Source organism: Puma concolor, chromosome B4 (assembly GCF_028749965.1).
Source record: "Puma concolor isolate L17-30 chromosome B4, mPumCon1.1.hap2, whole genome shotgun sequence".
In the NCBI taxonomy this organism is placed as follows: domain Eukaryota; kingdom Metazoa; phylum Chordata; class Mammalia; order Carnivora; family Felidae; genus Puma; species Puma concolor.
Genome location: NC_141673.1, coordinates 106874691 through 106888043, shown reverse-complemented (window position 1 = coordinate 106888043; position 13353 = coordinate 106874691). Strand labels below are relative to the sequence as shown.

Below are 13353 nucleotides of genomic sequence, written 5' to 3'. Positions count from 1 at the left end.
GTGACTCTCTAACTCTCCTATTTGGCAAAATAACAGTAGCACATTTCCAAGGGAGCACTAAGGCGGGTACCAAGAAATGACATCAGGTCATCTTAGTAAATAGTGATCAATGACATTACCTTATTTATGAGATGTTACGGATTCTAAATTGCAAAGTTCTCCCAAATGAACTATGACACATACTGATTTTAAGTTGCATCTTACAGGCACCTGGGTGGCTCAGTCAGTTAAGCATCCAACTTCGGCTCAGGTCATGATCTTGAGGTTCATGGGTTGGAGCCCCGGTTGGGTTCTGTGCTGACAGCTCAGAGCCTGGAGCCTGCTTCAGATTCTGTGTTTCCCTCTCTCTCTGCCCCTCCCCCGCTCACACTCTGTCTTTCTCTCTCTCAAAAAAAAACATTAAAAAATGTTTTTGTTTTTTAAAAAAATTTTTTTTTCAACGTTTATTTATTTTTGGGACAGAGAGAGACAGAGCGTGGACAGGGGAGGGGCAGAGAGAGAGAGGGAGACACAGAATCGGAAACAGGCTCCAGGCTCCGAGCCATCAGCCCAGAGCCCGACGCGGGGCTCGAACCCACGGACCGCGAGATCGTGACCTGGCTGAAGTCGGACGCTCAACCGACTGCGCCACCCAGGCGCCCCTAAAAAATGTTTTTAAGATGCATCGTAATCTCAGATATATGAAAATGTATCTTAGTATTGATGATATAAGACAATTCAAAAAATAAAATAAAATAAAATAAAATAAATTTAAAAAAAAGACAATTCAAGACCAGCTTTCTTAAACTGGGGGTTATAACCTCTTTAGAAGCCACCAGCTCAGGGCACCTGGATGGCTCAGTCATTTAAGTGTCAGACTTTGGCTCAGGTCATGATCTCGTGGTTCATGGGTTTGAGCCCCACATTGGCCTCTGCACTGACAGTGTGGAGCCTGCTTGGGATTCTTGCTCTCCCTCTCTCTCTGCCCCTCTTCCACTTGTGCTTTCTCTCTTTAAATAAATAAATAAACTTAAAGATTGTTTTAAAAAAATTGAAGCTACCAGCTCACTAATTTATCAATATTATTAAGCAAGTAAAAACAGTGCTGAATGCTGGGACTGTCACTGGGAAGAGAGAAGAAAAGATATGTAGGGTATCATTTCTGCTATTCAGAATCCACCTCTCAGATTGGGTCCTCATGGAAAATTCCAAAGAGCCAGGAGCTGCAGAGCTTTGAACAGTACTTTGATAAAAAGTTGCTGGCACATAAGTGAATTTTCAGGTCTCCTTTGCCTCCTCAATGTTGAAACAAATCAAATTATACAATACTCAATTCTTCTGTTTTTTTTTTTTAATGTTTATTTTTGAGAGAGAGAGAGAGAGAGAGAGAGAGAGAGAGAGAGAGAGAGCAAGCACACACATGAGCAGGACAGGGGCAGAGAGAGAGGGAGACACAGAATCTGAAGCAGACTCCAGGCTCTGAGCTGTCAGCACAGAGCCCCACGCAGGGCTTGAACTCACAAACTGTGAGATCATGACCTGAGCCAAAGTCAGACACTTAACCAACTGAGCCACCCAGGCACCCCAGCTGATACTCTGTTTAAACAAGTACATAGTAAATAACAAAGCCTCTTCTGGCTGGGCATCCGTTTAATCAGTAGGATGGCTGAGGGAAATCACCTGAGGTGATTTGGGTACATATAGTCCTAGCTGCACGTGGGAACTCACCTAAGTTCTTCTACCTGAGAAGACAGCTTAGCCAACCACACAACTAGTGGTGAAAATAAGACCCCATCACAAGTAATTACAATATAGGGCAAAGTGTGAAAAGGGCCATTATAACGAATGTCTCCTGATATAACAGCTCTTCGGGAAGCCAACTCCAAGCCACAGAGAGATCATTTCTGACAGAGGTGGCCAGGGAGGTAGCATCTGAGCCATACCTTGAAGAACAGGTAGGTTCTTCAAAAAGGAAGGGAAGGAGTCTGAGAGGAACAAGAGGCATGAGCAGACCCTGAGAAGTAGGGGAAGCAGTAGGAGAGAACTCTGGAAAGGTGGTAAGTTAGGGTAAGATTTTGAAGGGCACTGAACAGCAGAGTAAAGATGTCTGTTCAGTAGGCAAAGGAGGAGTCACCCAAGAATTGTGAGCAGGAGAGGGACCTAGAGCGAGCAGGGTGAGGGGTGCCCTTGTGTGGGTAGACCAGGGACAGACAGCAGGTGAGAAGCCTGGGGCCATAATTCACATCTGATGCATAAAAACTCACACTCAGGCAGTGGCACAGAAACAGGATGCAAGACGAGTGACAATTCCAAAGGATTTAGGGGACGTGGAAACAAGGGAGACAACAGACACACTTTAGGACAGTGGTGCTTAACCAGGGGGAGGTTTTGCCCCCACAGGACAGCTGGCAATGTCTAGCAACACTCTGACTTAGCACTACCGGCATCTAGCGGGCAGGGGGCAGGGATGCGGCTAAACATTCTACAATGCACGGGACAACCCTCCTCAACCAAGAATTATCAGGTCAAAAACAATCAATAGGGGTGAGATTTAGACATACGGTTTTAGAACTATAAGGAAACACAAGTGGTAAAGATGCTACGCTGGTCCTGTGGCTCATGAGACGAAAAGGCAAAGAAACCCAGGGCCTGGCTCCACACAGACTACAACTGCTCACCAGGTGACAGACCACACACTTGTTCCTCGGCCCTATGTGCACCTGCTCCGGCCAGGCCCTGTGAGGTACTGAAGGGGAGGGGCACGGGCACCATCCTCATCCTCAAGGTGTCACCATTGGGAAAGGAGCAAGCACGTAGGGAACACACACGTCTACAAACACATATGTGCCTGTACACGTATGTGCAGAGAAGACTGAAAAGGAATGCTCCAAAATATTATCCATGATTACCTCTAACTTGGAATTAATGTTTTTATTTTTCCAATATTTTTCCCTGAAAATATGAATGGATTGAAAAAATGAAAAAAAAATTCTGTTTTTCAATGAACCTGTCTTAATTTCGTCAGTTAGAACAAAGAGAGGTATGCCACACAGTCTCACCAGCTGCCCCGCGTCTGCCCTCCAGTGAGGGAGGGGGAAGAAGAATGGGGAAACCACAGAGCCGAGGAAGGACCACCTCTTCCACTTGTAGCCCTTCCATGTGATGTGAGAGACCCTCACCGTTCTTTCAATTCCTTCACCCACTACGAGTCAGGCATTGTTCTACATAACAAAACAGACAAAATCCCTGCCCTTGTGATGTGTATATTCTAGAAAGAGGAATCAGACAAAGAACAAATATGTAAAATATATATAAATATGCACGTTCAATGGTTATAAGTGCTATGGAGAAAAGTAAGGCAGAGAAGGGGGTGGGGAATAGGTAGGAGGTTTGGGGTTTATACAGTGGTCAAGGAAGATCACAAGCACATGACATTTGACAGAAGGCCAGAGGAAGGAGCAGGAGAGTGGGATGCAGTGCAGGTAGAGGGAAAGCAAAGTGCGGAGCCCCAAGGCAGTTGCGTGCCTGCTGGGCTCACAGACCAGCAAGAAGGTCACCGTGATGCAGCAAAGGGAGAGAACAGAGGTCACGGAGGGAAGCAAGGGTCAGATCGGCCAGGCGAGTGAGTTGTCGTAAGGACTCTGCATTTCTCCTGCACCAGATGGAAGGCCAGCGGAGGACTCAGTGGCACAATCTGATGTGGTTCAACAGGGAGACGAGGGAGGAGTCCGTCCATCACTGTGATCCCACAGAGAGCTGCTGGTGGAATGAGACAGGAGAGGGGTGGGGAAGGTGAGAAACAGTCAGGGATCTGAGTATCTTCTGAAAGTAGACTTGGCAAGATTCCCTGGTGGGTTGGATGTGGGCAGTGAGAGGGAGAAATCAAGAACGACTCCAGGGTTTATGGTGGAGCAACAGGAAGGGTGAGGAGAAGAAGCCTGTGCGAAGAGCAGGTTTAAGGGAAGAGGTCAGAAGGTAGGCTGGGATGCCTCTTCGACTTCCTAGACGAGACACTGCTTACGCCGTTGGGCACACCAGTCTGAAGGTCAGGGGAGACCAGCAGGCAGGAGATTAAAACGTGAGATGGGAAGGAAGGGGACAGTACTTACAGCCATCAGAATGGATGCAGAGGAGAGAAGAGGTCTGAGGAGATAAAGGAAACCAGGACAGCCGCTGCCAGTGACAGAGAAGGGAAACTAGGCTATGACACATCACAGGAGGTAGTGGTACAGTTGCCTGTGGCAAACTAGAGAGCTTTTCCTATCAGTTCTTTTCGAAAGATACTCGATGTGGCTTTCCTGGATGCTTGTGCTCAGCAGTCTAGGACCAAAGAGATGAGATCTAGTAACTTCTAGATGGTGCCAATCTGGAATGACTGAGTGCCTGGGATACAAGATACCCAGGGAACTCCTAAATCAGTTTCTTCACTGTCTCTCAATCTGGTCACACACATGGGTGAAAAATATCCCACCAGTAATGGCAGCATGGAGGGATGTTCCAGATCCCCTTGAGAGCAAGTGAGGACCCAGCTTGAGCAACAGGTCAGGTCAGTGCTACAAGTCATGGATCTACCATTGGGCCTCGACGGTTTCCTCTGGCTTCCTGTTCCTTCTGCATTTCCGCCCTCTACTGCATCCCCAAACTGCCTGTGATGCGCACGATCAAAGATGGGTCTAACGCATAGGCTGTGGGAGAATAAAAGAGTTGAGAGCTTCTGAAGTACTGCACACTTGCTATCTGCATGCAGTAGAAGTTTCTAGAACAAAAGCTACTGAAGTTCAGGAACTATGTCTTATATCTCTAGCACCTGGGACATGCCTACATCAATATTTGTTATATGAATAATTCAACCATCATCAGAAAATCAGTAAGGGATGGCATACTTATTAGGCAAAATGGGCTTATTTCTAGCAATGAACATGCTACACAATTCATTGCCCTCAGATCAACAGTAACAAATATAGCTTGACTATCTTTTAACCTCAGACACTGTTCAGACACTGTTTTCGCTCTGAGGATGCAGTGCAGAACAAGACAAACATGGGGCAGGGGCAGACTTTTAACAAGAACTAATAGGGGCGCCTGGGTGGCTCAGGTGGTTAAGTGTCTGACTGGCTCAGGTCATGATCTCAAGGTTCATGAGTTTGAGCCCCACATCGGGCTCTCTGCTATTAGCACAGAGCCCACTTCGGATCCTCTGGCTCCCTGTCTCTGTACTGTACCTCCCCTGTGAGAGCTCTCTCTCAAAAATAAATAAACGTTTAAGAAAAAAAAAAAAAAGAATAAACAGGAGAGTTACAGATGGTGGTAAGTGCTCCAGAGGAAACAGAGTGCCTGGGGGCAGGTGACAGTTCTGCTTGGCAGGATCTCTCTGAGAAGCTGAGACCCAAATGGGGGGCGGGGGGGGGGGGGGGGGGGGGGGGAGGAGGGCATGAGCAGTCCAATCAGAGGGAGCAGCAGGTGCAGAGGCCCTGAATGAGGTGGGGGGGTGGGGGGGTTCTGTAACATCATGCACACCTAGTGGCAGGAAGTGGATGTGGAGAGGGAACTGCTGGAGGCTGTGGTGAGCTTGGGAGACCTTTGTGCAGGGCTGGGTTGTATTTCTTTCAAGTTGCAGTGAAGGTAAGGAGGGTATTCTCTGGGAGGTGTGAGAGCTCCCTGTGAATATCACGAATGATACACAAAGTCTATAAGAAACCCCATTTGTAATGGCTCTGTTTCTGACACCTCTGAAAGAGGCCCCATTCTCTTTGAGAAACTGGGAGATTAGGTTAGGAGATTAGGACTAGGGATGGGTAATCCCTGGGTTTTGACAAATTAAAGGACCCAATGCAACCCTCTAGAGGCAGCCAGCCTCACATCCATTCTGGAGAAGGGATCTTAGCTGGGAAAGCAAGGGGGTCCCTGCTTGTCAGCCTGAGGCTCCCTAACACAGAGAGAGGTGTTGGGAGGGTTGACCATGAGTCTTAAAAAAAAACATTTTTTTTAGTTTATTTATTTTGAGAGAGCGGTGCATGCACAAGGACGGAGCAGAGAGGGAGAGGAATCCTAAGCAAGCTCCACACTATCAGCACAGAGCCCAACGTTGGGCTCAATCCCATGAACCAGATCAGGACCTGAGCCGAGATCAACAAGGGTCGATGCCTAACCAACTGAGCCACCCAGCCCTCCCCCCTCCAACAAAACGAATTTTAAATGTCTCAACTGGAATGCCTTTAAGTGGGAATACCTCTCAATTTGCCACAGGGAACTCTCCTTCACTCACTATTGTATTACAAACTCTCAGCTCCTCCCTCATGCATTCTGGCTACCTGCTTGGCCTTTGGGGACACAGGAGAATGAGACCCTGAAAGTGTCTCTTTTCTAAGTAACTGTACTATTTGTTCTCACGGTGGTAGACACATCCAGCCCAGGGGAAAAAGGAAAAGTCTCAAATCTGATCTTCCCCTTTATATTTAAAGCTTATTTGAGATTTGGTATCACAGAGGTTACCTTTTTAAGAATAAGAAAACACAAACGTCAAGAATTTGAGTGGTTTCAAATACAGGGAATGTTTCAGCATCTGCTTAGTAAAAACAACAGACTTTTTGAGATGGGGTCAGCAAGACCCCTTCCCTCTCAGCTGGAGACTTGTTCAGTCCTCAACTCTACAGGACCACATCAGAATCCACTCTCCTCCTAAGAGTGCCCCACTTTTCCCTCCCTTCACGACAGCCACCCCTGAACATCTATGCTCTCCTGTTATGGGTCATTACACAAACAGGGACCCTCAATTCCCACTGATGCGACGATCAAAACATCTATGCCTGATTGGACAGGGTCGGTGTTCTTCATGAGGCTCCCTGGAGAACTGGAGGGCACATGCTGACTTAAGCAATGAGTGTGCTGCTAATGTCCCACACAAAACAGCCTCCATCTTTAAATGCAGAGCAAGTAGGGGGCAGGGGCCAAGTAGTTCTCCCTGTCCTGCCAACAGGCCTTCATCAGTAGCATGGTAACATTGCACTTCTACAGTCCTACAAAGTCCTGGACACAGTTTTAGTGCTTTATACACACTAATTCTTACTACACCCCTCCACACAGCAAACACATAAGTATCATGTTACTGTTTCTACTTTACAACTGAGGAAACTGAGGCACAGAGAAGTCAGGTAACCTACCTGGCCGGAGGTTCTACCTGTGCTGGGGTTCCACACCCAGGCAGCCTGACTCCAAAGCCCAGGTCTTCATTGTCTTCGCCAACCTGGGATTCTATAGCTTCAGGTCTCAGGGCATAATCTGATAGTGCAGTCTAGAACTCCTCCCCATTCTCTTCTCCCCTCCTCCCAGCCTGAGTCCCATTCACCAGCTCCTGCTCCAGAGTGCGACCTGGAAGTTTCCAGTTTTAACCTTATATACAAAATCGCTCTAAGGTTTAATTAGCTGGATTGCAACTCATGCACCCCAAACAAGATCTGGGTGAAATATTTAGTAATTCATTACTCAGTTTTTTCCAGGAGAACTTTCTCAATGAGTATAGGTGAAGTACATAATCTTAGAGATGATCTATGAGGAGACTCCTCTGAACTGCAGCCCCCTGCAGCAATGGAAGACGGATCACATGGGATATTTGCTGGAAAGAGAAACGCAGGAGGGTGCAGGAGTCCTGGTTCAGACCCAGGAGATGCCCCAAGTGCAGGGAGCCGAGCTCCCCTTCTGTGGAAGGAGAGCAAAGGACCCACAGCAGCACACCTGATCACCCCCAGCTAGTGTCAGAAAAGCTTTGTTACCGTATCTTTTGCTCTCCCAGCAGGAATCAGCAAATCTACCCACTGAACATTCTAGATAACTCCACAGTGACCTTTGGGGACTAACGTTTGCAAACCAAAAACTTCTAACCCACTGCCTTTTCTAACTAAGCTTTCCCAGGCCTGGGGAAATCCTCTCCTGACCCTTTATCAATTAGTCAGACAAGAGCAACCTTTGAGGGGTTCGCATTTCTGGGGCTCAAGGGGGCTGTAGAGGAGAGAGGGCTGGAAACCCAGCCTCAAGTCACCCGAAGCTGGAGACGGAGCCTCGCGGTAATCCTCTCCTCGGGAGGCCGACTAACCACAGAGGCCCCTGCCAGGCCGGAGCCCAAAGCCAGGAGCACAACCAGAGCCTCCGGCGCGACCACAAACCCTGCCTGCGCGACCACGGTTTGTGAAACAGTAACTCTGTGAAAGCAGCCGGCCAGCCCGCCCCTCCGGTGGGAACGCACCTCCTCTGATTGGCGGCTTCCCCTCCCCGGGCCCGGCCAAGGCACAGGGATTTCCGAAGCGGAATCCGCTAAAGCTGTTGAAGACGACAGAACGCTAGCACGGGAAAGGGCCTCCAGCGCCCTCATTTTATGGAAGAGAGAGCTGACACCTCAAAAGGAGAAGCTGCAATGCACCTCGCTCCCGCCCCTCTCCCCTGCCCCCCATCCCCACCAGGGTAAATAACCTTCCCTGCAACACCACAGGAAAAGACGCTGATGCCAAGAACCGGACATACAGACAGGTTGGGATCTGAGGGGGGCCGGGGGGGGGGGTTGGAGGTTTAGGGGTGCAAAAAGAAATTGAGAAAACACTCCTGTGCCTTTAAGGACTGCAACTGCCGCCAGCACTGTACTTGCTCTTAGGGGGTCCCAGACCAGGCGGGCGGGGCTGGGTCAGTCAGCACCGGCAGCCCTGGGGACCTTCGGTGACAACATGTGTCTACGTGTCCTAAAACCTCCATGCGCGGCACTTGGAGGGTCTCCCTCGAGTACCAAACCAGGTTCCAAGTCACCCAGGAGGAAAGGAGTTGGGAAGAACGCCACATGGGTGGAGAAGCAGGGAGGAAAGAGACCAACTTTAGAAAGTCTGGAAGAGGATTCATGCAGCACAAAAAGACCCAACTGCAACCGCAGGGGCAAAGAAGTCAGGAAATGCTGCCGGATCAGCCAGCCCCGTGGCCAGACCGCCAGCCAGAGGGTCAAACTGGGATGGAGGGGGCGGAGGTTTAAATTTAGCCAGGTAAACAGAGCCTCTGCGGGGGGGCCCGGTAGGAGCGGAGCAGTCACCTGCTCTGCGCAGTTGGGGGACCTGTCGCTGAAGGAAGGGCACAGGAACTACCCCCAACAGCAGGTGGGCTCCCAGGTTGGCTCCTGGCTCCACCAACAAGCTAGAAACCATGCCCCTCAGAGTTGGATAGAAGGTTATTATTACTTTAAAAGGTGGCTCAGTTTGGAAACAACCAGACCTTATCATCTCTATCATGGTATCTACTCCCAACCCCTCTGCTGGATTTTTCTGGATTCCTACATACAGTTTAAAGATGCTCAGTAGAAACCAGGCAGGGATGCCCAGATGAGGCTGGGGAGCTTCCATATTCTCTCCTCCTTAGAGGATCTTTATAGCTTAGTGCTGTTGTGAGTCTTAAAGAGACCTGAAGGAGTTACAAACACTCAGGATTGTGTACAGGTGTGGGGGTGAACAAAGGTGGAGTCTGAAGGAAGACCTGTTTAGAAGACTACAGAGATAAATGGCAGGTAGTTTGAAAAGGAGCTAGGGAGGACCAAACCAGAAGAGTGAACAGGAAAGCTTTTGTGGACATGTTTTTTTATTTCAGAGAAGGCAAGGACTATCACCTCATATAAAAATTTCCTCCCCTGCTGGAGATGCCAGATGTGGCAATCCAGAAACCAACAGAACTATCTTAGAAGTAAAAATTAGAACAGACTAGCCTAGTCCTCTGCCCTTCTTGAAGAAGAGCAAACAAAAAAATCTTTCAGCTGCCACTAGAGTTAAAAGGGGGGGTGGATATTCAGGTGAATAACAATCCCAGATTTTTGCTTTTCACAGCATATGGCGCCCAGCAATTTGGCAGTATCCCTTTCACTTACGCTTTTGGGCTTTAAAAAAATCTTAGAAAACTTTTTTTTTTCAAGTCAGTGAGATACCCTTCGAGATATTACAGCCACCAAAGGAACTTAAGAGGGGACTGGTTTCAGACATCCTGAGCAAACACCTAACACACACACACACACACACACACACACCCTCACTCACCCTCACTCATATATTCATACTCAAATACATAAGAAGCGAATGCCTGGGAAAGTAGGAAATCCACGGATGGAAGAGGGCCAGCAAACTCTCCAAGGCTGGCTTCTGCACCCCTGGCAGTCAGAAGCCCCCGCTTCCAATGCCCTCAGTGTGCCACACACCCTCTGTCTGATTTTCTTCAGGAAAGAAAGAGGAGCTGTCTCTCACAGCTGCCCTTAGGTATTTATCCACCACTGTCTCTTTAGGTCCTTGTATTCCATTCAGCTCCTACCCTGGTGTGAGTTCCACCTGCATGTTTGAGTGTGGAGACAGACCCCCTGTTAAGTCTGCTTCTTCTCTTGGGCTCATGGACTTGGCATCACAATGAAGGGCCCAGCTACATTGCTCCTGGCTCACAACTGTGCAAAAGAGGTCTCTTGGCATTGCCTTTCCTTCCCAGGAGACACACCTCCCTCTTGCTATTTATAACCACAAATCTTCTGTGTCAAAGAGAGAACAGACACTATTTTGAAATGGAGAAAAACCACCACTCATAGGTCGGTGTGTTTGCCAGGACTTGTGTGTGTGAGCCTTGGACAGGCGTGTGGGCACAAGCTTGAGGCCTGGCATCCACTCATCCCTGGCTGAGATTGGGAGTCTTGCCTTTGATAAGTAAAGCCCACAGCTGAATCAGACAGCAGGAGGTGTGGCTGGGTCCAGGAAAGGGTCCTCACGCTTTCTGAGGGTGTGCCTGCTTCTCCCAGGGCCCTATGTTGCCTTAGGGGCCAGCCACAGAAGGAGTCACCCTAAGGTTCCACCCACATGTGTGCATTAAGTGCTGGTGTTTGGCCCTGCCCTGCTGGCCCAAGGTTTTCTGCACCAACATGGATGACATGGCACAGATGCCCCATGACAGCTCTCTGTCAAGTGGGCACATTCCTGGGCTACTGTAGCAGTTCAAGGGACTCGTAATATGATCCTGAACCTTTCTCTCCAGGTACCAGGTTAAAACTCTGCCCAGGGTGGTAGTAACTGAAAGCTATTGCCAATGTGATCAGGTGGCAAAGCAGTGAAGGGGGGGGGGGGGCGGGGAGGCGGGCAGGGACAGGGTGGAGAGCAAATGCCTCCATTCACAGCTGGGTAACCAACCCACGGCCTGAGCCACCTCAGTTTCCCTCTTGCAAAACAGAAGCAATCATGCTCCAAGCAAATTGAATCATCTCTCACAGTGATTCGCAGGATGGAAATATCTAGGAAATGTGGCTCTGACTAGAGTGCATGGCCAAATATCCACTGAGGCTCCACGAGAAAATGGAGAACTAGGGCACCCTCCCCCCCCCCCCCCCCCCCCCCCGCCTTCTCCCGGGGCTGGGATGGATGAGGCACAGGAGCGGAGGAGCAATGAAAGAAAACAGAAAGCTCCCAATTCCACTCAGCGCTTTACCTGCTCTGAGGCTTAGGCAGGAATTCGGGCACCAAAGTAACCCCGCTCCTGGGGGTTAAAAAAATACAGATGTAGTCCTCGCTCCAGTCTGCTGATGCGGGGCGCAGACCTCAAGCACAGAAGTCCAGCTGGGCCGACCAAGCCCGGAAAAGTGACCAAGAAGCTCCAAGGGGCTCGCACTCAGCAGGGACCAGAGACGGTCCTTGGGCGCGCCCGGGGGCTACAGCTGCCCCGGCCCCCTCCTCGGTCGCGCTACCCTGGGGAAGGACTGCGGCGGGCGCCGGGGCTGCAGGGGGTGGGCGAGCAAGCCCTAGCCTACCTGCCCGCCGCCAGGAGCGCGCCCTCGGTGCCCAGCCCCGCACGCTCACCGGAGGCAGTCGCGCGCGGAGAGTCCGTCGCCCCAGCTTTGTTCGCGGCCGGGGCACTACGCTTTCCCCGGCGCTCCCTGCCCCCCACCTGACCCGGGGCCGCCAGCTCGAGCCAAGCGCCGCGAGGTTCCCCGCCGAGCGCAGGGCCCCGCTCCCCGGAGCCTCCGCGCCGCCCCTCGGCCCTTCCCGCTGCCGGGAGCCGAGCGCAGGCGGACGCCCAGGGGGCCGCTAAGTCGGGGCGCTCCGGGAAGTTTCGGCCGCCGAAGCCAGGACGAGGACGCCTCTCGGGCGGCGACAGCCGGGGGCCAGGGTCCGGGGACGGCGACGGAGGCCCGCCAGCTCCCTTTCCCACAGCTGGCAGCCGGGCGCTTACCTGCATGTCCCGCCGCCTGGCAGGCCCGCGGGCTCTGGCTGGCCGCTCCGTTCGGCCCGGGTCTTCCAGCGCCCGGCTGCGTTGGGTCGGCCGGGCGCGCCGGCTTGCGGTCTGGAGGGCTCTGCCCCGCCGGGGACGCCCGGAGCAGATCCTACCGGCTCCTCTCAGCGAGCGGGCCGCTCCGGCCCCCGCACCGGACTCTTCATCCGCCGCCCGGCGCGGGGCTGGCGGCGTGGACCCGCGCGCTCCGCTCCGGGGGGCCCGCCGGGGCGTCTGCTCTGCCCCCCAGACGCTGGAGCCAACTCCGCGGGGGCCGCGGAACCTCCCCTCCCCCGGCGGTCCCGGGTCTCGGAGTCCGCGCACCGGGCTGCCGCCGGGAGGGCTCCCTGCTCGGCGCCCGGGATCCCCCGAGCTCAGCGGTCGGGGGCGGTCGGGGAGCGGAGCCCGCGGCCGAGCCAGAGGGAGGCCCTGGACCCGGGGCGCCTGGCTCGGGCCGCCGCCGTCGGTCGTCGCAGGGCTGCGCGCTCTCCTCCGGAGCGCGGGACCCGAAGAAGTTTCGGCCCCGAGTTGGCTGCGGGGCGGGTGGCGGCCGCGGCTCGGAGTGCAGAGGCCGGCGCTGGGCGAGTGGATCCCGGGGGCTCCGCCGCCTCCGCCCCGCCTCCCGCGCCTCCTCCCCGCCCCCCGGCAGCCGCGCCGGCCCCTGGCTCCCTCCTTCCCACCAGCGGAGCCCGCGACACCCCTCCCCAGGGCTCCTCCCAGGCGCGGGGACCGTGAACTCCGCACCTGCCTCCCGCCCCACGGGCGCACTCGTCTTGTCCCTCCGCCCCTCGGCAGAGCGGCCCCGGGCTTGGACGCGGGGGTGCCGGGGGGTGGGGGGCCCGCCCCAGAGGCCCGCCGCCCTCCCCCTTCCCCCGGCCCAGCACAACCGCGGCCTCCTCCCGGAACTCGACCTGGTCCTCTGCGAGGACTTGAGGGACTCACCCTGTCCAGCAGCCCCCTCGGGGCACCCCGCGCTCCTGGCTGGCGCTGCGGAGCTGGAGGCGCTGAGAGCAGGGAAGGTTCCGGCCATAGCTCCTGAATTTACATCAGCCACTCGCACGCGTTCGTCCTCCTTTGAATACCCCCAGAGAAGATCTGTTATATCAGCTTTACAAACTCAAG

The 13353-nt window shown here is 52.8% G+C and overlaps 1 protein-coding gene across 1 annotated transcript in view; it reads right to left on the bottom strand.

Moving 5' to 3' along the window:
* Nucleotides 1-12864, bottom strand: part of WNT5B (Wnt family member 5B) — a 109665-nt gene extending 96801 nt beyond the window's left edge. The window contains exon 1 of the mRNA XM_086714418.1: nucleotides 12193-12864. Within this exon, the coding sequence (XP_086570544.1) occupies nucleotides 12193-12198 (6 nt within the window). The 5' untranslated portion in view covers nucleotides 12199-12864. The remainder of the gene's footprint in view (nucleotides 1-12192) is intronic.
* Nucleotides 12865-13353: the final 489 nt, after the last annotated feature.